The 24,217-nt window shown below is 42.9% G+C and overlaps 1 protein-coding gene across 8 annotated transcripts in view; it reads right to left on the bottom strand.

The window, feature by feature from the left end:
- Window positions 1–24,217, bottom strand: part of WWOX (WW domain containing oxidoreductase) — a 934,084-nt gene that overhangs the window by 512,802 nt on the left and 397,065 nt on the right. Inside the window, exon 9 of one of the 8 annotated variants that reach the window (XM_070500698.1) lies at window positions 6,137–6,835. The exons of the other annotated variants lie outside the window; for them this stretch is intronic. Within the exon in view, the coding sequence (XP_070356799.1) occupies window positions 6,821–6,835 (15 nt within the window). The 3' untranslated portion in view covers window positions 6,137–6,820. Of the gene's footprint in view, window positions 1–6,136; window positions 6,836–24,217 lie in introns of those variants that run through there. 8 annotated transcript variants of the gene reach the window in all.

Here is a 24,217-nt window from a genome sequence, read left to right as displayed (position 1 = left end):
CCTCTACCCAAGGATGTCCAAAGCCACAGACGCCCCTGCAAGGACTGAGATGGCCGTGGGGCTGGCACACAGGCTGCTCCCTGCTGCCTCGTCAGAGGCCTCGGTCATCCCCATGGTGATCTGTGAGTCTGATCTAGACCGCTGGTCCAGAGAATTGAACACTCTCAAGGTGGCTGTTCAGAGGAGTTGAGATCTAGAACTCTCTCAGTGGCCTATGTTCAGAGTTCACACTTTTTTTTTTTTTAGAGCTCACGCTTTTATTGCCCCATTGGCCTGCTATAATTTTAGGGTGGTTTCAACTGCCACTAGGATTTACTGATGAATCTGGAAGATTCTGGTCTCAGTCCTGCCACTGGCTAGCTCTGCTGTCACAGGGAGTGACTTCACCTCTCTGGACCATACCTAGCTCAAGAAGACAAGAAGGCGGGTTCGAAGGAGAAGTCACAGCTGGCATCCTGCACCTGGCTTCCATTGCTCAAGCATATAGGCGTGGCCCATGGAGGGTAAAAAAGTGAATTGCCTGCCAATGTTTAAAAATGGAGAAACTTCATGCAAAAATCCTGAGTCCCTATTTTTCTGTAAAAACAGTGTCAGCAACAAACAGCTGGAGCCTAGATGCTATCCTTATAATCCAGTCCCCACTTGGCCCACTTCTCCTATTTACACTAACTTACAGGGAACCCCCGCAGAGCCTCTGAGTCCTAAAAATGCTACAGTTCAGCCACTGTCACTTAGAGAGCCATCTGTCCTTTTCTAAGGAGCACCCAGTCCTGGAACATGTTTGCAAGACCCCGAGACTGGGGTGCCTTATAAAGACTCTCTTCAGTATCCCCAGGTTGCTTGAGGCAGCATTTCTCCTCCCCCATTGCCCGCGCTCCACTTCCTAAACCTAAGGTGTCCAGGGATGCAACCTTGCCCACCTAGTTCTTCAGGTGCTGCTCTGAGGCTCAGGAGCAAATGGTGATTGACAGGGTTGGGTTTTGCTGTATTTCTCGTAAAACTGTGTCAAGAACGATTAAATGGCGAGGACTCGAAAAGAGATGGATGTACATCTCCTGAGGCTGTGTCTACACATGACCAGAGCCGTCCACGGGGCCAGCTTAGTGAAAAACACCAGTCAGAGGGGCTGCGTGATTGAACTGACAGGCCAATTCCCCAGCCATGGAAGGCAGCCTTGGGCTATGGCTGGGGGCAGGGCAGCCGGCCCTTTGGTTTCTTTCCCATTTAAAGCACTTTGCAGAGTCTCGAGCCCAAGGTAGAGATTCAGTTCAATGTCTGTGGATTGATTGATTAATTTAAAGCCCCTGAGAGATTCCGTAGGTTCACAGATAAAGCTAGACGAGCTGAGAATTTTCCTGTCTTCCTCAAAAGGAAAATGTTCAAGAAGCAGCCCCCTAATTGGAGATGATTTACATTTCTGTCTTGATCTCGGAACTGGAGGAGCGGATGAGAGCCTCCATCAGCAACCACTGGAGTCTGGCCCAGAGCGGCTACGGTGCCCAGATTCTTGCCCGACACCATCAACATGGACCAGCTTCTGTGGCCTCAAAACGTGCTTTGGTTGTTTAGATTTAGGGAGACAAACAAGTCTTGGCCTCAATGCTGACTCTGCCTAAGCAAGACATCACGTATCTTGTGCCTCCGTTTACCTACTAAGAAATGGTGATTTGAGTGAGCTATTGATGTCAGGTACTTAGCACAGTGCCAGGTGCAGAAGAGATGCTCACTGAAGGTGACTAGGACAATGTCACACACAGTCTCACCAAACACGGAAGCTCAGATTCCACAGGCTGCTCTAACTTGGATGAAAGTACCTCCAATGCCCTTTCCGGGTGCTCCATAGTCACTTGAATATTATCGCCTTTTGCATCTTAGCAGAGTGATGCCCTCCTCATCCAGCACTGAGATTTTGCAAGGAGACTTCCTTTCAAAACGCTTGCCTGCTGACTGCCATGAAACACACCAAACCATGAGATACTTGGGGTCTCCGATGTTATCTATCCAAGCGGCAGCCTGGTTAAGGTGTACCTGAATCCTCAAAGTCTCTCCCCCAAGTGAGATATCTCACCTCGGAGAGAGAGCTTTGGCTATTTGCTGAATTATATCAAAGCAAAATGAACCAAGATGCACAGGGGGAAGTGAAGTTAATAATACCTTATATATTCAATTTGCATTCCCCTCTCGATTTTAACCCAATCTACACAAGCTTTCCAAAATAAGCAGTCATTCGAAATGTTCCCACGTGATAGATGGTCTTACACATTTTAAAACACTGTCCCTTTAATAAACCAAACTGCACAATGTGGTTTTAACTGGTTCTAGAATATTCTGATAGTGAAATATTTTCTGTTTCTGGGCCAGAACTGGTCATTTCTTCTTGAGAATATGATGTTTGAAAATCAGTTCCTCCTATTATAGATTTCTCCCTCAGCTTGTAGAAAATCCATGATTCCCTAAACATTGGTCTTTGAAAGCACATTGACTAAAATCTTCATGCTTAATTCATGAAGCGCAGTCTGGAGATTAGTGGAGCTGGACATAGACCAGGAATACTTTATCATATTCTAATAAGCAGAGGCTGAAAATTGCATTTCTAAAGCTACAGTATTAAAGGGCATACCGCAAAACATGACCCAAACATAACTCAGTAGTTTTACAGTGTCTGAAAAGGCTTTGATATGATAAAGTATGCTGACGAGGGGAATAAACACAACTAGAAATTTCTGAATTTAAAAAGAAAAAAAGGGTGGGGGATTGGCAAACATTCAGTATATTCATGGAAAAAATATATATTATAAAGTCATACATTGTGTTTCCTATTAAACAAGTATCGACTATGGAGTCAGGCTACAGAAGATCCCCATAGCGCCACAATTTAGGGGTGTGTAAAGCATAAAAGCACGAGTCATGAGAGAAAATAAATAAAGCAGGCCTAATGAGGTTAATTTGAAGGTTTCCAGAAAAATCTAAGTGCTGGCTTTTCAACCTTTTTAAAGACAGGTCATCAGCATTGTTTCTGAAAGCACAAAGCAACGTGGACGGGGGTAAATGCTTGGTGGTAGATGAGGGACGTTGCTCAGAAAATGATGCAGATAAAAGCCCTCCCTCGTGGAAGCAAAAACTGTCTGCAAAATGGTGGCGACGTGAGAAAGTAACCAGAGAATCCAAATATACAAACCGGCAGGGCATGTGGCACTGAGGACAGTGCCTGGCACACAGTAGGTGCTAATAAGTGTCTGATTCATCAACTGATTAGTTAATGCATGAGGGGGAAAGAAGGCAATGGAAACAGGTCCTGTGCATGCCACAGGAGCTCATGGAGACTGTCGGATGTACTCTACCGGGTGCTTGCTAAGCTCTTTTCCCTTTATAAAGGCAGCCAGTGATGAAAATAAATGAAGTGTTAGGTCAGGAGCAGTTTTCACAAAGACAGTAGCTTCCACTGTAAGCACCTGGACCCACTGGTGGCTCCAGAATTTCTGCTTTGGGTGGGGAGGAGGCTGATCAGGTTGAGAGGGAAGTGGGTGCTGGGGCCCCAAGGATTTGTCTCGAAACTTCATCCGCACAGCGAGAAGCTGGGTGTTACTTAGACGGCATGTTTATTAGGAAAGGTGTGGGAAGGGTGCTTTGGAGATTTGGCTGATCCAGGGTGTGTGATCCCCAGCCCTAAAACCCAGCTCTCATAACTGCTGAGATCAGAGCACAAAGATCAGAGCAGCTGAAACCCTGCTGATTTCTATGATTTTCTTTTTACAGGTGTGGATTCACTACGCTCCCTTTGCTCACTTCATGAAGCAAGGTTTATCCTCTTCCTTTCTACCAGCCCATGTTTACCTCCCAACCAAATTTCCCTGCTGGCCTCTAATGACACAGCCCATGCTTTCTCCCTAAAATGGGCCTTGACATCAGTCACCTTGGAGTGTACATGCCAGCAGTTCTATAGCTCCGGGTCTCCTCCTCTTCAGCTGGCTGGTCCTACTCATCCTTCATGTCCCCACTGTCCTCATTCTTGGAAGCCTCCTCAGCACCCCAGATGTGCCCACCCGAGGCTGGACTAGCCATTCCTGCAGTGGGTTTCCATAGGGCCCCAGGTCATCGCTACCATTACCTTGATGACACCTTAGTTAACAGCCTACTTCTGCCACCAGACTATACAGTCTTGAAGGGCCAACATCTTGAGAGGTAACCTGCCATATCCCCAGACCTAGCACAGAGCCTGGCAAACGGGATCTCAAAATACATTCATTGCATAAAAAACAAATGAACAAATGAAGGTGTCAAGTCCAGAATATCCAACCCTAAAGAGGGGCTGTGGATATCATCCTCTGTTTTATATTCCACTTTGACATTTATAAAAAAGAAAGTCTATTGTGTCTAGTATATACGGCTACAGAAAATTTGAATATAAAAAATGAACAGAAAGAATAAAGAATGAAAAGCTACCCATCTTCCTACCACTTAGTAGTTTTCTCACTTTGAGTATAAATTTTACCCCCTTTGAACAATGAGGTTCTTTTCTACTCTACTGAGTTAGATTTCTGACAGCAGCTATGTGATGAGCCATTTCAAAGCCATTTTAAGTATGGTTCACACAAGGCACCCTCCTTGGCTGACCAAGGGGCAAGTTACTCTGCCTGCTCTATCTCAAGCACATTCTTTACCTCTGATAGGTAAACATGGGCAGGCGTTAGAGACTGAGGACCCCACTACTGAGAGATGTGGCCTTGTACACAGTCATCTGAAATCATGAGTGGACATGTTTGTCACAAAGACATGGCATGGCCTTGATCAATGCACATTGCCAACCAACACGTGCTGGAGGGAGGCAGGAGCCATGCAGCTGCCAGTGGGGGGATTAAAGCTGTGAGAAGACTCTCAGATGTGAGCCAGGAGGAAAGGGCTTTGGTTCCAGTTTCAAGGAAGGGGAAAGGATACATTTCTAGTTGCTGTTGTCTTTGCAGCTTCCCTTGTCCCATTACCTCCGGACTTTCTGCTGGGAGTATGATATCTGACTCAAAATCTATTTCTGCAGCAGCTGTTAGCAATGAAGTAAGTGTCTACCTATCCTCGGTGGCTGCTTTTGCAGGGTTTGCATTGTCTTCTCCTGCAACTGCCACTTGAAGCAGCCCCATCTGCACTGCGGCCCCTAGCCAGGGCCCCCAAGCCTTCCACAAAGCGTTCTTCTCCTAAACAACTCTGGTTTCCTGGGCCAGCTCCTTTTTCCAGTAGCCTTCAACAATAAGGATGGTTATTGTGAAAGAACTCACTGCTTCCTTGAGAGACCAGCCCTTCTTGCTCCCCTAATTATAATTCCTTACTTGCAATATGCATCAGCTGCTATTTAAATAAACAATGAGGGATTTCAAACAGAGAAACTATGAAAATGAAATTGCTTTAATTTATATCCCAAGGGACTGAGGCTGTACAGTTCTCCGAATGCCAAATAAATAAATAAAAACTGAAATAAGCGTCAAGTTGGAGGTAGCCTACGAGTTCCATAAGGGGACAAAGGAGCCAGATGTGGCTCAAGATAACTTATTAGGTCCTAAGCTCCCCATGTGATACCTAGGGTTCCTTTAAATGCAGGATACAGAACTGCACCCGGGATAGCAGCCCCTTCTGGAAGCAAGGTAGGAATGCCATGGTTTATATGATCTGAAAATGAGGAGTCATGGCAAGTTGAGGATCGAGACTCTCCTGAGATGAAGCTGAGGACAGGTTAAAGGATAGGCATTAATAAGGCAGGGGGAAGAGAAGTCGAGAAGTGGCTTTAGAATGCTTTTGCCAGGGACTTTATAAACATCACTGCATCTCATCCTCAAATGAATATGTTCCCATTTGATGGAAGAAGAAACTGAGATTTATGTATGTGTTCCTGATTACACAGGCTGGATATGGTGATGGTGGGACTCAGATGCAAAGTAAGGTCACCTGCATCCAACTCCAGTTGCTGGGGGGAAAAACTCAAAGATAAGTTTTGTTTGCTTGCAGCTTAGAAATGTATGGGCCAATCAGCTAGAGCACATAGGATGCCATCAGCTTTCACTCTTGCCGCTCTGTCTTTGTCTCCTCTCTCCTTCTCTCTGATTCTCTTCCTTTGTCAGTCTCCCTCTCACTCTCTCTCTTTTATTTTTTTGCAATAGGCAGCCTCCCTCTGTGCAACCTGGGAAGGTGCCGCCAAGCAGCATGGCTACTGGGTTAGCTTGTAGGGAGGGTGAAGGCATGAAAATGCCTTCTCTGGCAGCTGTAGCAGAAAAGTCCCTGGAAGGATGCAGAGCGTCCTGGTTTTACGTAGGCTCAGTCCTCCACCTGGCACTTCGGCCAGGAGACAGGAGCTGTGATTGGACAGACCCAGGTTACATGCCCATCCCTGTGGTTGGGGGGTCATGGTGGATGTTTTGAGATCAACAGTCCCATCGCCACCACCAAGAGTGAGATGGGTGCTTCCCAAAGGAAGACGGGGCACTGTGAGTAGTTCAAGTGTGATGGGAAAAGATGCTGGGCAGACAAAACTTCAGTTACAACAAGAACAAATTAGGATAAAGCCGTGTGATCCTCAAAGAAGCAGGATACAGTCTGGGGGGAAAGGCAGGACGAAAGGCAGTGACAGGTAGGATGGGGCACTTTCGGCCTGCTGTTTCAGTCCATTCAGGTTGCTGTAACGGAATACCATAGACTGGGGGGGTGATAAACAACAGAAATTTATTTCTCACCATTCTGGAAGCTGGGAAGTCAAAGATCAAGGTGCCAGCAGATCCGGAATCTAGTGAGGGCCTGCTTCCTGGTCCATATTGTCAACCAGGTTCATGTTTCCTGGTTCTCACGGTGTCTTCACCTGGTGGAAAGGGTGAGGGAGCTCTGTGGGGCCTCTTTTACAAGGGCACTAATTCCATTCATCACGCTCTGCCCTCGTGACCTAATCACCTCCCAAATGTCTCACCTCCTAATACCATGACACTGGGGGTTAGGTTTCAACATATGAATTTTAGGGGGACACAAACATTCAGTCTGTAGTAGCTCATGTGGCAGAAACTGCCAGCGTGTCCCAAATATTCATTTTCTCTTCTTCCTTGGCTACAGAACTTCCAAATTTACCTAGCCACACTGCAGCCAGGACTGAATGCTGCATTTCCCAGGCCTCCTTGCAGCTGTCTAACCAAGTGACAAGACTGTGGCCAGTGAGAAGGCAGCAGAAGTGTTGGGTGAGGCTTCTCGGAGGGCTCCTTGACAGGGAGGAGCTTAGCCTGACTTCCATCTTTTCTCCTTCATGTTGCCTGGTCATTCTGCACCAGGGGCTTTCCTTGAAGATAGAAGCTGTGTTGCAAAGCAGAGAGAGAGAAGAAGGCTGGGTTGCTGATGATTTTGCAGAGCACCTACACCAGCCCTTGGACTGCTCATTTCTACACCCTGGTCAGCTCCTTGTTACCAGTAGCCAAATACAATTCCTAATTTATACACCTGGGCTCCAATCCAGGCCTGCCATGATTCTCCAGGCCCATGTTCCAACTCCAGCCAGTAGTAACAGCAACTACACTTTTGCTTTTTCTTCTTTCTCTTCCTCCTCCTGCTTCAGCCACCTGATTCTCTGAGAATCCAGGAGCTTGAGAAATAACCGTAGCTATGTAAATGCTTCCATTCTTGTCACATTTGTAATCTGTGTGTATGTCTATATTCTCATGGCTACCATTTCACTCAGGAACTTTCAGGAAACTGATTACTTCAATATCATTAAGTGATTGTTTGAACGTTTATTCGTTATCATGCTACCTTCCCCAAACACCAGCTACCAGCAGAGTATACATATTTTCTACTTGGTGAAATAGAATCTGACCTCTAAACAGTGATAAACAGTAAAAACAAAACAAAATGAAACAAAATAACATATCTATTTTGCAAGAAGCTTCTTTGACTATCAGACTTTTCTTAAACTATGGCGTTCTTTATTTTCACATAAGTACATCATACATTGTGATACGAAATGGATATTGACTGCAGCTGAGGTGAATATCCACATGTATTGACCTCAGAGGTAAATATTGACGGAGACAAAGGTAAAATCGATGCTTACCTTGAGGGATAATAAATCTGGATATCTATTGAAATAAGAAGTCAATAGGCACATTGTTACAAACACTCGTGGTTATAGTCACTTGAGCACATTTGTACAGTGAAGGGCCAGTGGTTGTTTTCTAGAAAACTAGAGGCAGTGGTAGTAGCTCATAGAGGATGCACTGACTGCCTTCTCACCAGTTTATCCCTCTCTCTGTTTTGTCACCAACTAGCGTTGGATGAAGTAAATAACCCCAGCCTACCCCTCAAATGAAGTAGTTCAGTCTCCATCTTCAGGAAGCAGTTACTGAATTAGGTGTTGATGTGGTTTATTTCAGTCTTTTTTTTCCCCATAGTGGAAAAGGCTGATATGGTTATCCCCATTTTATATCTTGATAAACTGAGATTCAGAGAACTCGAGAAATTCATCTAAGGTTATAGGCATGATAAACGGTGGTGCCCTGAATTCAAAATCCAACTGTCTAATGTTAAATTTGGTATCTTGCTACTATATTATAATCTCTTGATAAGAACTCTAAAACTGGGATTCCAGGTGATAGAGACAAATGTCGGAGAAGGATGAACGCGGAGGTGTAAGAAAGGGCTGCCTGCTGCAGACAGGCCTTCATAAAGCAACATTCACAACTTCTTTGCAAATGGCCAAGAAATTTCTATGACCCCACTTCCCATTACGGCTGTTAATCATTATCACTGACATTATCATTACTACAGGTAAATTTTGGTGAGTTGTAACCATGTGCCAGGTATTAAGTGTCTTATAGATCTTATTTTGATAAACTCTCATAACCCTATGAGGTCGTAGCAGATACATGGTCATCTGTCCAATAGCCAACCCCCATTTCTCCCTTGATGGGCGAGCCCAATTTTGTTCAGCTGTCCTCTCTTCCACCACATGGCTAAAACTAGGCTATGAATCTTCAGTAGCTCAAGCTCCCAACCATGGTGGGTCCAGATGCTTCACTAGGTCTGTTTAGATATAGGCCTTTGATACACTTCTAGCCAATGAGATGTCACGATAAGTCTGTTGAGAGGTTTTGGCGAAAGGTTCCCTTATTCTCGAGAGATACACACAAGATGAGAAGGTGCCTTCGTCCTCTAGCACCACGCTCTCTGGTGATGATGTTTGGAATTGCGGCAGCCATTTTGAAAATGTGAGAGAAACTCCAACGGAGGAAGAAGCTGATAGAGAACCTCAGGGACGTGGAGCCAGATCATGACAGGTCCCCTGTTTGACCACTCTGCTTCTGGACTTCAGATTAGGTAGAATAAGTCATTTTCATACTATTGAAGCTACTGCGAGTTGAGTTTCCTGTTATAAGCAGCCCAAAGCATCTCATAGATATAAGAGGGTACCATATTATCTCCCTTTTACACATGACGAATCTCAGGCTTAGGAAGGTTACTCATTACATGCAGCAACTAGTACCATCTAACCCAGAGTCTGAATTCTTAACCACTCCTCTGCAACCGTCCCAGGCATGCTTCCCACTTGAGGCTTACACCATGATCTACTGGAAATCAGGTCATGCAAATGAAACCCACCCAAACTGGCACTGATCCCCTCTAATTGACCTCACAATTCCATTATGAAAGCACTGTATAAGATGCACCCTCTCAACACTTAATCTCCTCTGAGTCCCTGGATTTCAAAACTGGTTTACTGCCTTGACATATAAGCTGCAGGAGAACTTGGCTATGTCTCCTCAACACCTAGACCTGTAACTTATCAAATGGCTTCTGTTCAACAAACAGACTGTGTATTTTCAATTCTCCTCATCCAACCTACTCCCTAGAAAACCCTTCCCTCTTCACCAACTGGGACAATCCTATTTATTCTTCATTGAGCAGCAAAAATGAAAGTAGAATTAAAGAGTGTTTCCTCTACTCTTCTTGACCAAAACTACCATCTTGCATCTGTCTTCTCTACTAGTAAAACCTTGATGTACCTCTTATAAGAGTATTAAACACACTGGATTCCTTTACTAATCCTCAGCTGAGTGCCTAGTATCTACCAGGCATTGCTAACTTCTTCCTATATGTGTTTCTCTCCTTAAAGACAAGAATCATAATTCATTTATTTCTGTAATCCTAAGACCTATCACAGTACCTGAGACATAGAAAAAGCACAGAATTTGCTAATAATCATAGACTTCAGATATGGTAGGAGATGTCATGAACAGTAAAATCCTTTTTGAAAATTCCAACAAATACCAACTCCTTATGAGAAGACTCTCTTGCCCTAAAGCACTGCATCTTTTCTTGCCTTTTAACTAAGAAGCAGCATCGTGGTTAATGCCTCATATTTCTTATTCTACATAAAGGAAAAAAAAAAAGCCAACAGACAGGCTACGAAACAGTTAAACTAGAGGAAGCCAAAAGAAAGTGAAGAGTCACTATAAGTTCCTTTGTTACCTTCACAAGTCTGTAATTGTACAGGAAATCAGAGCACTTTATCACCCAATTATTGGTTATCTTTACGCTACTACCAGAAACTCACACTTAAGCAACTGCCTCTCTCCTGTAGCTCCTCTGCAGTGTCCAGGGGCCCTAGTGAGGGACACGGTGAGGGAGGCACTGACGAGTCCAAACTGTTGAGGGCCCAAATGGAACGAAAAGGCAAAGGAAGGGGAGATTTGCTCTCTCTTCTTGGGCTGACACATCCGTCTTCTCCTGCCCTCAGACATTAGATCTTCTGGTTCCCAGGGCTTCAGATTCAGACTTACACCACTGCATCCCCCACCTTCCCATGGTTCTCAGGACTTTGGACTCAGACTGAATTATACTACAGGCTTTCCTGGGATTCCAGCTTGCAGAACACAGACTGTGGGACTTCTCAACCACCATAACCACATAGCCAATTACTATAATGTTTGCTCTTCTATCTATCTATCTATCTATCTAGCTCCTATTGGTTCTGTTTCTCTGGAGAAGTCTAATACAGGTGATTGAGTCAGAAGACATAAATGTCTCAATATGGGGGCCACGTTCCCAGAAAGACGCAGTGCAGAGTGGCTACTAAACAGTACAGACAGGAGACAAAGGAGGGAGTAGTCATATCTTCCAGGAAGCCCAAGATTCTCATTCTCCACCATTATCACCACTATTACCACCACAAGGAAACCTGTGCTTCTGTGCAGGGACCATTCTGGATTTATCTCTTTATCCCCAGCACCCTGCCCAGTGTCTGGTAGATAATAGATGCTCAATCAATTGATGCTAAATGAACAAGATGTTAAAGGCATTAGGAGGTACCCAAGACACCTCAGCAGAACTGAACAATAGACAAGGGCTCAGGAATGACTTCACCTTCTCTGAGCCTCTATGGCCTCTTCTAGAAAAAATGGACTAGCTGATCCTCCAAGTGGCTTTTGTAAGTTCCATGATTCTATTCATGAGAGTTTCACTCCTGTTCATGACCTGCTTTGAGCAAGCTTTGAGGCCACTTCAAGAATAAGTTTCAGAGACCAAGAAAGGGTGGATTTTGCCGTTGAGCAAGAGCTTTCTGTGAACAAGGCACATTTGGGTAGAGTAGCCCATCCGGTCCCCCAGGACAGCAACTAAACATTTCACCAGTGGCAGCCTCAGGAAATCAGGCTGCTAAGTTAATGCAATGGCCTGAATCTTCATTATCTGCACCCAAAAACCATGAGTCAGGTCTCCTTTTGTTTGCCAAATGCCGCAACCTGTTCGAGTTCAGGGCTATTGTCACCTGGAGAGTAATTCAAGGGCTTCAGCTGGAGTAATAGAGCCACCCAGGGAAAACTTCACCATTTACCTTGCCAACGCTGACCCTCCCTGCACCCATGCAGGGACCGCCGGCAGTATCGCCAGGGTCAGTGCTCTAGAGAAGTGCAATCAGAGCTGCGAGGGAAGCAGACCCATAACGCTGAATTTAATTGCCAGGTCATGTTAGTATTTTATCTAATTGCCACAACTACAAAAGAAGAGGTTAAGTCCCTTGTAAACACTGCAGTCCTTTCCAAGAGGGAGGCCTGCTTGATTTACATAACCACAAGTAAACATGCAGAAAAAGGATGTCACTTAAGAGACTTAATGTTTCCTGACAGCAATGAATTGGCACTCATTGGGACACTTTGCGCATTTACCAGGAAGAAGTCCTGGCACCTGGCACGAGGATATAAAGCAGTTCAAGACTGCATTAGCTAACCAAGCGTTTGTCTCCAGCTCCTCAAAAAACGAGGCAATGACCATGAGCAAGCACCTCTGTCTAGACCACTTCACTCCCTCTGCTCCCCACACCAAAGCCTCAGAATGCCCGATGGGTTCCGCGCCAAGGAAAATGACATTTCTTCTGATCAACATCTCTGTTTACGGTAATCAGGGGAGGGCGGTGAGCTGGCCTCAGGATGCCAAGTGATCGCTTGTTTTCAGGATAATCAATAAGACACTTATCTTGAAAGATTCATGCAAGTTTGGAATCAATTATGAATGGGATGATGATAAAAGTCTGAGAGAGAGTTGCTGGATTTTTTTTATTTTTAATTCTTAGCAGAAAATTTTGTTGGTTTCTCTGAAATGTTAAACAAATTTTTAAAAAAATACTCACTATATTATGCCATTATCCAATAGCTAGATTACCTCACGATTTAGCAGGGATTTTCAAATTTGAATGCTGTGAAATCTTGGTTTTATCTTTTGGGTTTAACAAAAGGGTGAGTGATTTCCCATCGAGGGTATGAAAGGATGCAATGTCATTTATAGTAAAAGTGGCATGAAGTTTAGACTTACACAAACCTGAGTCTGAAAGTAAGTTCTAGACAGATGACCAGTTATAGACAGATGACCTTGGGCATGTTACTTAACCTGCCAAAATCGAAATTTCCCTCAGAGATGATAATGGCATCTCTACCACAGGGCTATGGTAAAGATGAAATGAGATTATCTACATGAAAGGTTTACCACAATCCCAAACACTCAATAAATGTTAGTTATCCCTAATATTAAAATTTTGATTTGGTCACCTTGAGCAAGTTACTTAATCTTTCTGAGTCACCATTTTCTCACTTCTAGAATAATGATAAGGAGTATGTTGCAAGGTGGTTGGGAATTAAATTAAATAATGAATAAAATAGCATCTAATACAACAATTGACTTGAAGAAGGTAGTATTAAAAATGATAAATAACTGTATGGGAAAAATTCACTTTTTTTTCCTCTTTACTCTCACATTCGTAATACTTCTAACACCAGAAGTGTGGGTTTTTTCAAACACAGACTGATTCTCTGACACCAGTGGGGTGTCCTACAACTCAATTCACTTCTGACACTAACCAGAGTGAGTACAGACCCCACAGGTTAGGGCTTAGTCCCACAAGACTGCCCCCACTTCAGATGCCAATCTCAAGTAGTAGATCCTGAAGTTATCCACAACTTCTGTCTGACTTGCCTACAAATCAGAGGTTCCCACAACCTCTTTCTTGGGTTCAATAATTCGCTAGAGTGGCTCACATAACCTCATAACCTAGGAAAGCAGCTTACTTACTATTGCCAATTTATTCCAAAGGCTATTTTAAAGGACACTAATGAACAGCCAGATGAAGAGATATATATGGTCGGGTCTGGAAGGGTCCTGAGCACAGGAGCTCCTGTCCCCGTGGAGCTGGGGTATGTCACCCTCCCAGCTCGTGGATGTCTTCACCAACCTGGAAGCTCTCTGAACGCTGGACTTCAGGGCTTTTTATGGAGGCTTCATGACGTAGACATGATTGATTATTAACTCAACCTCCAGCTCCTCTCCCTACTACAGAGAACGGGAGTAGGGCTGAAAGTTCCAAGCTTCTAATCATGGCTTTGTCTTTCTGGTGACCAGCTCCCATCCAGGACCCCACCATAAGTTGCCTCATTAAGACAAAAGACACTCTGTCACCCAGGAAATTACAAGGAAATTACAATTAGGAGCTCTGTGCTAGGAACCACTGTCAATAGACCTAATATTAGCAGGAGCGGGGATAGAGACATATTTACATATGCACGCACATATATATATTTTTCATTTCATAATGGTATATATACACATATATATATGTTTTTTAAATTTTACAATAGTATTCAACTAGAGAAACAAAATTAAAAGAGAAGCTATCAATTGAGCCTTACCTGTCCATTTTACAAATAAGGAAACTGAGGCTTAGAGAGCCTTATCTTGCCTCAGGGTACGTGGAGAAAATATATCACAGGTGGGCCTGGAACCAAATCTCTCCAGAGTAAGGAAGATGTGCAGCTTGGATGGGAGCACAGGACAATAAGAGATTCCAGAAGGTGAGCCATATTGTAGAGCCAATGGAATCAGCCTGAACTGTATCATAACCGGAAATCTGCTCCCATCTGGGGAGAGGAACCAGGCCTCTGGGGACGAGCCAAGCCTGAGCTAGGCAGAAAAAGAGACGGCTGCATGAAGTGACTTCAAAGAGAGTGCTGGTTAAGTCACGGAGTCGTGGCGGAACCACCACGGCAAAGAAGAGAAGGGAAGAATACAGAAAACATAGAGCCTCTGGAAAGCCTGGGCTTGCCTGACTTAATGCCAAGCCCCCCTGACAGCAAAAGACCAGCTGGGGGCCCATCAGTGGATCCAGCTTTGGGGAGCTGGTCAAGGGGTGCATGAGTAAACCGTATAACTAAGAGACTGGTCCCCAAAGAGATAGAAGGCTAAGGAATTTCCAGTTTCCTGGCCGGCAGCTGTAGCAATGGTCTCCATTCAGCTTAGTCCCTACCTCAGAGAGGATGGCTGCCAAGGCCTGGTCTCATCTTGGCCCTAAATAGATCAAGATTTGGCCTGAGTCTAAAGATGACTTTTTATAGGCCACACCATTTAAGCTGTCCCTGTGGTCAGAAATAGCCTGGGGGTGGTCAGAACCACAATATTATAAATTTGATGCTATATTTAGTTCACATGGACATGGCTGAAGAATTTCTTTTTAGGCTCAAGTTTTGAGTAATGGATCCATTTTTTTTTGAACCTTTGAACGGGTCTCAGCAGAATCCAGAGGCAGGCCAAGGGGTCATCTCAGCCTTCCTCCATCTTTACCCCCCAGCCCTCAGGCCCCTACTTTGTGCTTTGACTGAGGCAGGAGGAAAACTCTCTCAAAGAATGGAAAATTCTCTCAAATAATTTCTTTTGAGGTATTGCTTACACACACCGAAGGGCACACGTAGGAAGTACATGGCTGGATGAGCTTTTACATGCATACGCATCCGTGTAATCATATCGTCAGATCAACATATGGAACACTTCCACCATGCCAGAAGACACCCTCCTGCCCCTTCAAGATCACTGCCCCTCAGAGAGGTAACTGCTATTCTGACTCCTCTCACACAGAGAAGTCTTGGCTGCTTTTGACCTTTACATAAATGGAATCATAGTGTGTACTCTTTTAAGTGTCTGCTTCTTTCACTCAACTCTCAGCCTGACTCTCAGACTTTATAACATATATAAAAATAGCACCTCTGCTCGCTTGTCTTGGGCTTCCTTTGTGTGCTGGGCTCAGAGCAGTCCTCATGTTTAATCCTCACTGCAAACTCGGCAGATGGGAATTATTATTCCAGTTTTACTGATGAGGAAATGTAAGCAGAGAGGGATTAAGTGACCTGGTGCAAAATCCCGAGGCTGGAAATTAGCATACTGGGGTCATGGATTCAAGTGTTTGAACTCCAAAATCCATATTCTTTCCTCGTGGCCAATTTGCTTTTGACTCTTGACTCCAGGGTTGGGAATAATTCACATAAAGCCCTTCTTACAGTGCCTGATACACTGTATATGTCAATAAACACTAGCTATGGTGATGATGATGATAAAGGTAATGATAATGATTATTTTGGACGTTGTAGTCAATGCAGGGGAAGCAGAAAGGAACAAGACAGCCATGGTCCTGAGCCTCATGGATCTTATAGCCTGGTGCAAAGGACATATAATAAACATATAAGTAGTTTTATCATGATAAATTGTGATTATGAAGGGAAGGGACTGGTTGCTTTGGGCCATAGTGGATGGCGACGCTTAGACAACATCTCCTAGACGGCATTTTTCTCCTTGAACTGTTGGAGAACAAGAAGGCTGGAGACCTTCAGCAATGTCACATAGCAGTTCTTGAAGACGCCTAAAATATTCCCCCAAATAGGTATGCAACACTAACCAGCTTTTCTCTAATAAAGCTCTTCACCTGAGAGGCTCAATTACATCTGCGGTGGACTCTTCAGAAAGAGCATTTAAAAGGCAGCTTCGCCCTTGACTCTTGATTCTGCATGTCAAAAGCACTTAACTCAAAAACCTCTAGATTACCAACACCACATCAGGGCATCTGCTCCTGGGCCAGACCACCCCCTGCCTGATGCGCTGACATTGAAGGCACTTGCATTATGATCAAGTTATCACTGAGTCAACTGCAGCTTGGGAAGATGAGTGTGAGACTGATATTTCCAGGCCTCCATTCAAGGAAGCGCTCGCTGCCAAGTACATCTTCCCATGAAACCTACAATCCACATTCCATTTTATGACCTGAGATTCTGCTTCGGAAAAACAAAAACAAAACTCCTCTTAACGGATTCATTGTGATTCTAAATTCCTTTGAAGATCCTAGAGTGGCATCTCAGTTTACACTGATTAGGCTGGGTTCTAGAGTAGATGCATAAAGCAAATTTGAATATTGTTAGAATTACTCTTGAAATGCCAAAGTTTGCTTTGGAGCTGGCTCAATAGGACCAAGAGAGCTAGTTGCTGCTCCAGCACCAGCTCGGTGCCGTTCCTTTGGCTGAACTGTCAGGTAAAGCAGCTGCCTAGGTTTACAGACCAGGTTATTATAGCACACACATCTTTAAACACTTTACATTACAAGATGCTCCATCTAAGAGACTGAAAAGGGCAAAGACTTCAAGAACAAAAGAGTCTCATCTTCTTCAAGATCTCTGCTCAGTGAGGGGAATGGAGAAAATCACCAGCACTTTGTGAATCCCTGTTTGTCTCATCTAAAGTTGAACTTGAGTAGGTTAAATGTGTACGGGACGGCATACACTGGACCTCTACTTAAGACTTTGCCATCTCAATGGCAAGGTCCTTCTTTTCAACATCTCCATGTCCTTGGAACCAACAGAGCTCCAGGACATAGTAGGTTCCTATTCAACCTCAGTGGAATGACTTACCAAATAATAGGTCACTGAGACATTTGGCAGTCAGGGAGTGAGATAAGAATCCAGGCATGGGAGTACCCAGGAGCCCTAGTTTGGCTCAATGTGATGAAAACCCTTCCAATAACTGTAACTTTGCATAATAGCAAGTTTACTATTAAGCAGGGGTCGTTAGTCATCTATTAGAAATGGCACAGCAGAGATACGTGTATTGGGTTGAGACTGCACTGATCAACAGCCAATGGCCCAATGGCGTTTTCGTGACGTTGGCATTGCCCAATAAATAATTAGAAATAGAAGAATTGCATACAGATTTTCATAAACCTAAAGGTATCCAAATTTTTAAACTGTCCTTACCAGAAGACAATGTTGGCAAGCCAATCAATGTCGGCTCATATGAAGAACATAATTTTTGACAAAATAAATCTCAACTTGTACACAGACATTGATACTCCTTATTTATAAGGAATATGCTTTGATGTCATATTTTCATCTATGTTAATACAATTAACATTTTTATCTGTATCCAACAGTAACCTTAAATGACAAGTGTACCATAACCCAACAGCAATCGCTATCAAAAGAATAGATCTTACTTTATTTTTACCTTCACCTGACACACTTTGGCCGTGTATTGACCACTTAGGAACATCTTCTGGCCGTAAATCCAATCAATAATTCACTCGTGCAGAACATATAACTGTACATTTTCTGCTCATACAAACCCGTTGATAATGAGTGCCGATTACAGAGCAAAGAAACCAAAGGTGTTCATGCACCCAGCGTTCCTGCTCAGAGGACTAAGCTGAAAATGATCCTGGCCTTGCCTACAAATGAAATATTTAAAACAATGTTTTGATGCCCCGAGATATACCTGACATATTTGTCGATTTTCACAGACGCTGGGAGTGATTAGATTTGGGGGTCAGTTACTTTAAGGTCATCTGGAGACCACACATTTTAATTTCAAATAGAGGATGACAAACCTGATAAGCAAAACTTTATAAAATAAAAGGATATGAAATCAACTTACACTACTAGTTGGTATGGGGAAAACTTTTGTATTAAGTCCTGTCATCTAAAGGTAGGGAAGCTGGTGTTACAAGAGATAATTTTCCTGACAAATAACCTTGATAAGTTAAGGTAGCTAGAAAATGCACTGTTATAAACTACTGCAACCCGTGGGTAGCATTCATTCTCCGTGAGGAGTTGGGCAGAGGGCAAAGAGACTTTGGTTTCACGTTTCAGGGCATTTATTGTAAAGAACATATTCCGAGGGGTTCACAATAAATCTAGAAAGATTATTACCATGAACCTGTGAGATGAGAAGACTGGCAGGCAGGCGGCCACAACCACAAGGGGTTAAACTATAAAGACAATGAGACGGCCTAGAAGTGCTTTAAAACTCAATTAAAATAAAACCAGTTCCTGTTAGTTTTCCCAATCCAGATTTAAGACTCATTCTGTATTATCTACTCATATGAAAAAGGGTACAGCAATTGAATTTTGAATTATGCTAACCCATTTTCTCAGCTATAGAAAACGTTGGCTTCCAGCCCAATGAATACAATAGCCACATGCTCAAGCCCCTTAATTATCTAATTAATGTAGTGTCATTTTAGCAATTAGTTCAAATGACCATATGTAACTTTTTCTTTATAAGATCAGAATTGTAAATATTTTTAAATACTTGTTGTACACTACCACATCCTGTGCATTAAGGATATACAACAGCGTTTAAAAGTAGAAAATGCCCAAGAAAGCTTTTAAATAATAAATTTGTTTTAAAAACCACCAAACCAACTCTAATGCGGGCAATAGCTGATTTTCATACGGTTAAACTCATATGGTAAGTCCACAGATATCCTTTAGGTATCTGCTACACTAGACTGATGAGCAGAAGTTACCGCCTGGGTTGGCAGATATTGCCAAAGGGAATTACAAGGTATGTTTGGGGTGCTGTTAAGAGAAGAATTCATTCTAATGAAGGTCCTAATAAATGGCATTATAAAATGAATAATAATTAGAAAAACCCTTCACAGAAGATTGCTCTTCCTCCCCATTTTTCTCCCCACTGCCACCATGGAGCTGAATTTTAACTTTAAATTCTCCAAATACTCTGCAAACCAGATAGTGTCACAAGTTGCTTCTATAATTTACTAATGCCAGAACTTCTGGATTATACAGCTAATGTAGCAAAGTGTACGTATGCTAAAGAAATGATTTCTGTGCCATTTGTTCAGTGTTTCTATTTGGCAATCTGTCTATGACAGGACCAGTGGCCAACACCTTTGGACATCTGTCAGCATTCCTCGTTTCCAATGGGCCAACCAGGTTCCAAGGAGGTGTTGTTTATTCGGGACCACAGAGGCAATCAGTTTGTAATTGGTCCTCAGCATGAATGGAATCCTCTGTTGGCAAAGAAAATAGCAAATATGGCCCTTGCCTTCAAAGAGCTTGCAGCCTGATGGAGAAAGCAAGCACTCACAGTCAGAAGAGCTAGCTCTTGGGTGTCATCGAGCCTTAAACACGGGGCATCATTCAGAGGACACCTTCACAAGCCCTAGAGTTTGAATACTTATAACTGAAGTCTATGGGTTGGAGTGAAATGGTGATGCCTTCCTTGGGTCTCAGTGAGTGTTCAGGGTAGTCTAATTTCAAGTAGAAGAGAAATTTACATTTTTCAAGCACTAATATGTTCCAGGTATCACTATAAGGGATTTAAAGATATTACTACCTTATTTCACTTCTCACAACTACCTTATAAGGTAGATGGTATTTGTTTTCTGAAGATGTGGGAACGCAAACATTTCTCAGCCTGTTTGTCCATCTGTAATGTGGTAGAGAGAGAGGATCTCCCAGATCCCACCAACTCTCAAATTCCACATGTCAAAGCCTAGGGATTGCTTGGCTGGCTTCCTCTTCTAAACTGGAACACCCCTTCCATGTCCGCATCCCTGAACATTACTGCACCTCTTTTGAGGCCCTTCTCCCTTGCCAGCCTCATCTGCTGCTGCTTCCTACCCCCTGGTTTATATTCGATTAAAAATAAACACCTGCACTGCTCTGAAGACCTCAGACTCTTCCCTTCCTCTGATCCTTCTGTCTGGAGTGGCAGTGGGGGGGCCCTTCCTTACTTTGCCTGCCTGGTGAACTCTGTTGACCCTTCACCCGCCTCAACGAGATATCACTTGTTTTTGAAGTCTGCCCTGCCTCCCTCTCCCACTTCTTATTCTATGTCTTCCATACATGAAATATATTTCTGTCATACTCTGCTACAATTTATTTAAGTATTTATCTCCTTGACTCAGCTGTGAGTTTCTTAAGAACAAAGCAAAACCTGCCCTTTTATCCCTGTGCTTAATAAAGTAACATCCATACAGCAGGAGCTTCATAATTATTACTGAATCATTAAACTGCTTTTTAAAAGCTCCAAAAATTAGGAACAGAAAGAAAAACAGGACTGAGAATGGGAGCAGGAAAATGATGCAGTGGTTGACAATATGAAAAAAGAAAGGAAGAAACCAAAACAATGAAAAGGGCAAAGAAAAACATGCAGAAGAGGTACAATGTAAACTTTACTGCTCTCACTTCTTTTGTGGTGTAGGTTTCTGAAAAGCAAAGCATGTCATAAGGGATATTAGCAATCAACAACACTCTAACAGCATTACAAATGATATTCATTTATGGGGATGGACCCTCACCATTAAACCTGATCACAAACCAGCATTCTGCAACAGATAATACATGTTCCGGTGTCAGAGATGCAACTCTGGAAGCCAAACAGAAAACCAGGCTTTCAGAAAACCACGAGGTTGCATTCATTTTCATTTACTCATAATGTTGATGTATCATATTGATCTTTTTCCAAATGACCCATAGCTGGAAATGAATTTCTTTCACACAGTTCATAATAACTACATATCTATCTATCTATCTATCTATCTATCTATCCATCCATCTTATCTATATATTTAGATTTGGTGCTTATATATAACACATTATTGAATGGCAAAAGACTAATCTAATGGTATATGATTATTTTTAATAGTTGAAAAGGCAAAAGAGCATCAGCAACAGCTTAATTGTCTTGTTGAGGTCAGGCAATGTCTAAGTACCTTCTGAAGCAGGTGGTCAAAATGATGTATGCCCAACTATATTATAAAGCATCTAGAAGAACAAAGGCTGTATATTTTTTTTCCTTTGAAATCTGGACCCAGGGGATAAATGTTCTTGTGAAAATATTAATTAGCAAGTCTTGGTTGTTTGGAAGAACTGTGGCCATGAGGGTACGAATGACAGACAGCAAAACCCATATTTGAATACACTCTGTCAAAGTAAAACCCGAAACTGAATTACCAATGGCACAAGCCCAAACAAGGTCGCCTGTGCATGTGCTAAATTGAAAGTCATACCAGTGACATTCCCCAGCAACAGATTTCTCACAAAGGGGCAGCTTGTCCAAGACTGCTAGGATGATGCAGTCAAAGAGAGGGCCAGCACACGGCATGCCAGACCTATGAATTGGGGATTAGTTGAAATGTCGTGATGGAGGTGCAAGGGTGAACATGGGTACAACCATCACCATTTAAATGATTTAGTAACTAAAGACCAGAAAGGTTAAGTAAATTATCCAGGGTCACAAGGCTGGAAGTATGAGTCTGGAGTTGAACTCTAGTTGGTCTGGCTCCAAAGTGGAGAATCATACTCAGTATTGTATGAACTTCTTTCCTGGTGAATTTGGGGTTGGATGAAAGGGGGTCCAGCCAAACAATGAGCCAGGAGTCACGGCCCCTTTACTCACGGTGGCACTGCTGGAACTTAGGGGGCAAATGCTGGAGGTTCTGTTCTGAAAGAGGTTAAAATCTGAACAAGCTATTAACATTTATATTTAATTTTATAAAAATACACTTTAAATAAATCCAAAAGAGTAGACAGATCATATATGTACATTCTATATATATAAATAAATAAAAAAGACTAGACAGAAAGTCTATGCAGCAAGTATTCACTTTCCATCCTCTCACCTCCTTGGAAGGTGTAAAATTCCCCAACTGAAGTTAGGTTTGGCCACATAACTGGCTTTGGCCAATGAAATGTGAATGAAAGCAATGGGATGTGCCAAATCTGGGTCCAGCCCTTATAAGGCATTGGGAGCTACCAGTTTCCAGCATGGGAAGAATGTGCCCTAACTCATCACATGCAGCCTGGGCTCCAGAATGAGACTGGTGAAGCAAGGCCTCTGTAGGCAACCTGTAGACTGATCATTCTATTTTAGGGTGGTCGACTATGCAGCAGTAGCACAGAGTGGAAATAGGATGGAAAAAAACAACGATTGAGCCATATGAAAGAGAGAAGATAGTAGTGTATAGGGTGGTACAGAGGGGCAAACCTTAGAAGGATTCTTGAGAAAGGATCAAGACGCCCAAGCCAGCCTTTTTGTGTGGTCCCTGATCTCATGGCTGTGCAGCTTCACCATATGCTGAAATGGAACTGAAATGAAAAGGGATTGAAATGGAAAGACATCTGCCTCATGGAGAATGAAGGATACTAGTACCCTTTCAAGCCCAATGCTTCCAAGCAAGGAAAAAGTGCAAAAGAAATAAATAGAAATCACGTCATAGCCCCATTCAGAACTGACAGCAATGTCTTTTGGGAGGAGAACTTCAATTGTTGGATGTACATTTTGGACAAAAGAAAGAAAACTGGACATTTGTGAGTTCTGGAAAATCACGGAAGCACTATTTGTTGCAGAAAGACAGAAGAGCTGGAATGGAGCCATTTAAAAGATTCCTCAAGATTATGGCGATTACTTCTTCCCTTTCAAATGCAGAGTGTATTGAAGTTTCTTTTAAAAATTCATACAGGAGAATCATTCTATGCAACTGCAAGAGGGAATCTGTCAGACAACATTCCCAATTCAATATTATATTGTGCTTCAAGAAAAGATTTCCATATATTCTAGATTAAAAAAACCCTCATAAATAAATGATAATCCAGTGCATGCTCTGAAAAATGAAAAAATAATTTTGTGTTTGCATTTTACTCCACAGAGTAAAATTTAATCTCTCTTTTAATACAGCATGTTTTATATAAAGAGGTAAAAAGATGTAACCTTATGAAAATTGATTTTTTGCATGCTTAAAAATGTCCCTCGTGGTATTTATCTAGGCATTTTCCACCTGTGAATATGGAGAGGCATCACACATTGGTAACTTCACTATGTGGGGTTAAAAGTAAATGGAGTTATTGTGGTTTGATTTAATGCAATTTTTCTTTATAGTGTCAAAAATAATCAAGACCAGACAGTGGCTTGATCAGCGTGCTGTCCATTTTTCAGGTTATGCTTTCAAAATGGCGTCATGATCTATAACAGTGCCAAGCACAGGTAGGTGCTCGCAAAATGTCTGTCAAATGCATGACTTTGGGGAAGCAATGGATGAAATCAAATGCCCAGTCTGAGGCAAAGCTGACGTCACGTGACACCAGGATAAAGTAAATCAGAGTGTCTGGGTCTTCTTGCCATCAATGCAGAAATCCTCTTCGTTTTCTGAGCATCCCTCAGTGGCTCTATAGAGTACTGGGATATAAGATTGACAACACACTCTCAGGACATCTGACATTGTGAAGACAAGCCTATCACAGTCTATTGTCTTCTCAAGAAATACTCCTAAACACCTCTGATGATCAGTATTTGAGACCCTAATCTTCAAGGGTCTAACAACTCTTACTTGAAAAGTAAAAAAAACCCAAAACTCACTTTGGATATACTGTCTGTCCCTGACCTCCAGGGGTGAAACTAGCCCAGAAGTGATTTCTCATCCCTGCTGAAAGAGGCTTCAGGACACCAACTAACATACGCAAAGTCTTCCTTCAAAATCTTCCTGCTTTAACATGAACGCCTTAGATGGAAGCTTTTGAAGGCAGATCTCTGGCCTTGAGACTCTCCAGGGCTTCTCCTTGCTGCTCCCAGGGAGGACGCAATCACACGCAGCTTGAGATGGGATTTA

This window comes from Equus asinus, chromosome 28 (assembly GCF_041296235.1).
Source record: "Equus asinus isolate D_3611 breed Donkey chromosome 28, EquAss-T2T_v2, whole genome shotgun sequence".
NCBI classification, from domain to species: Eukaryota; Metazoa; Chordata; class Mammalia; order Perissodactyla; family Equidae; genus Equus; species Equus asinus.
This window is presented reverse-complemented; position numbering and strand designations above follow the sequence as displayed.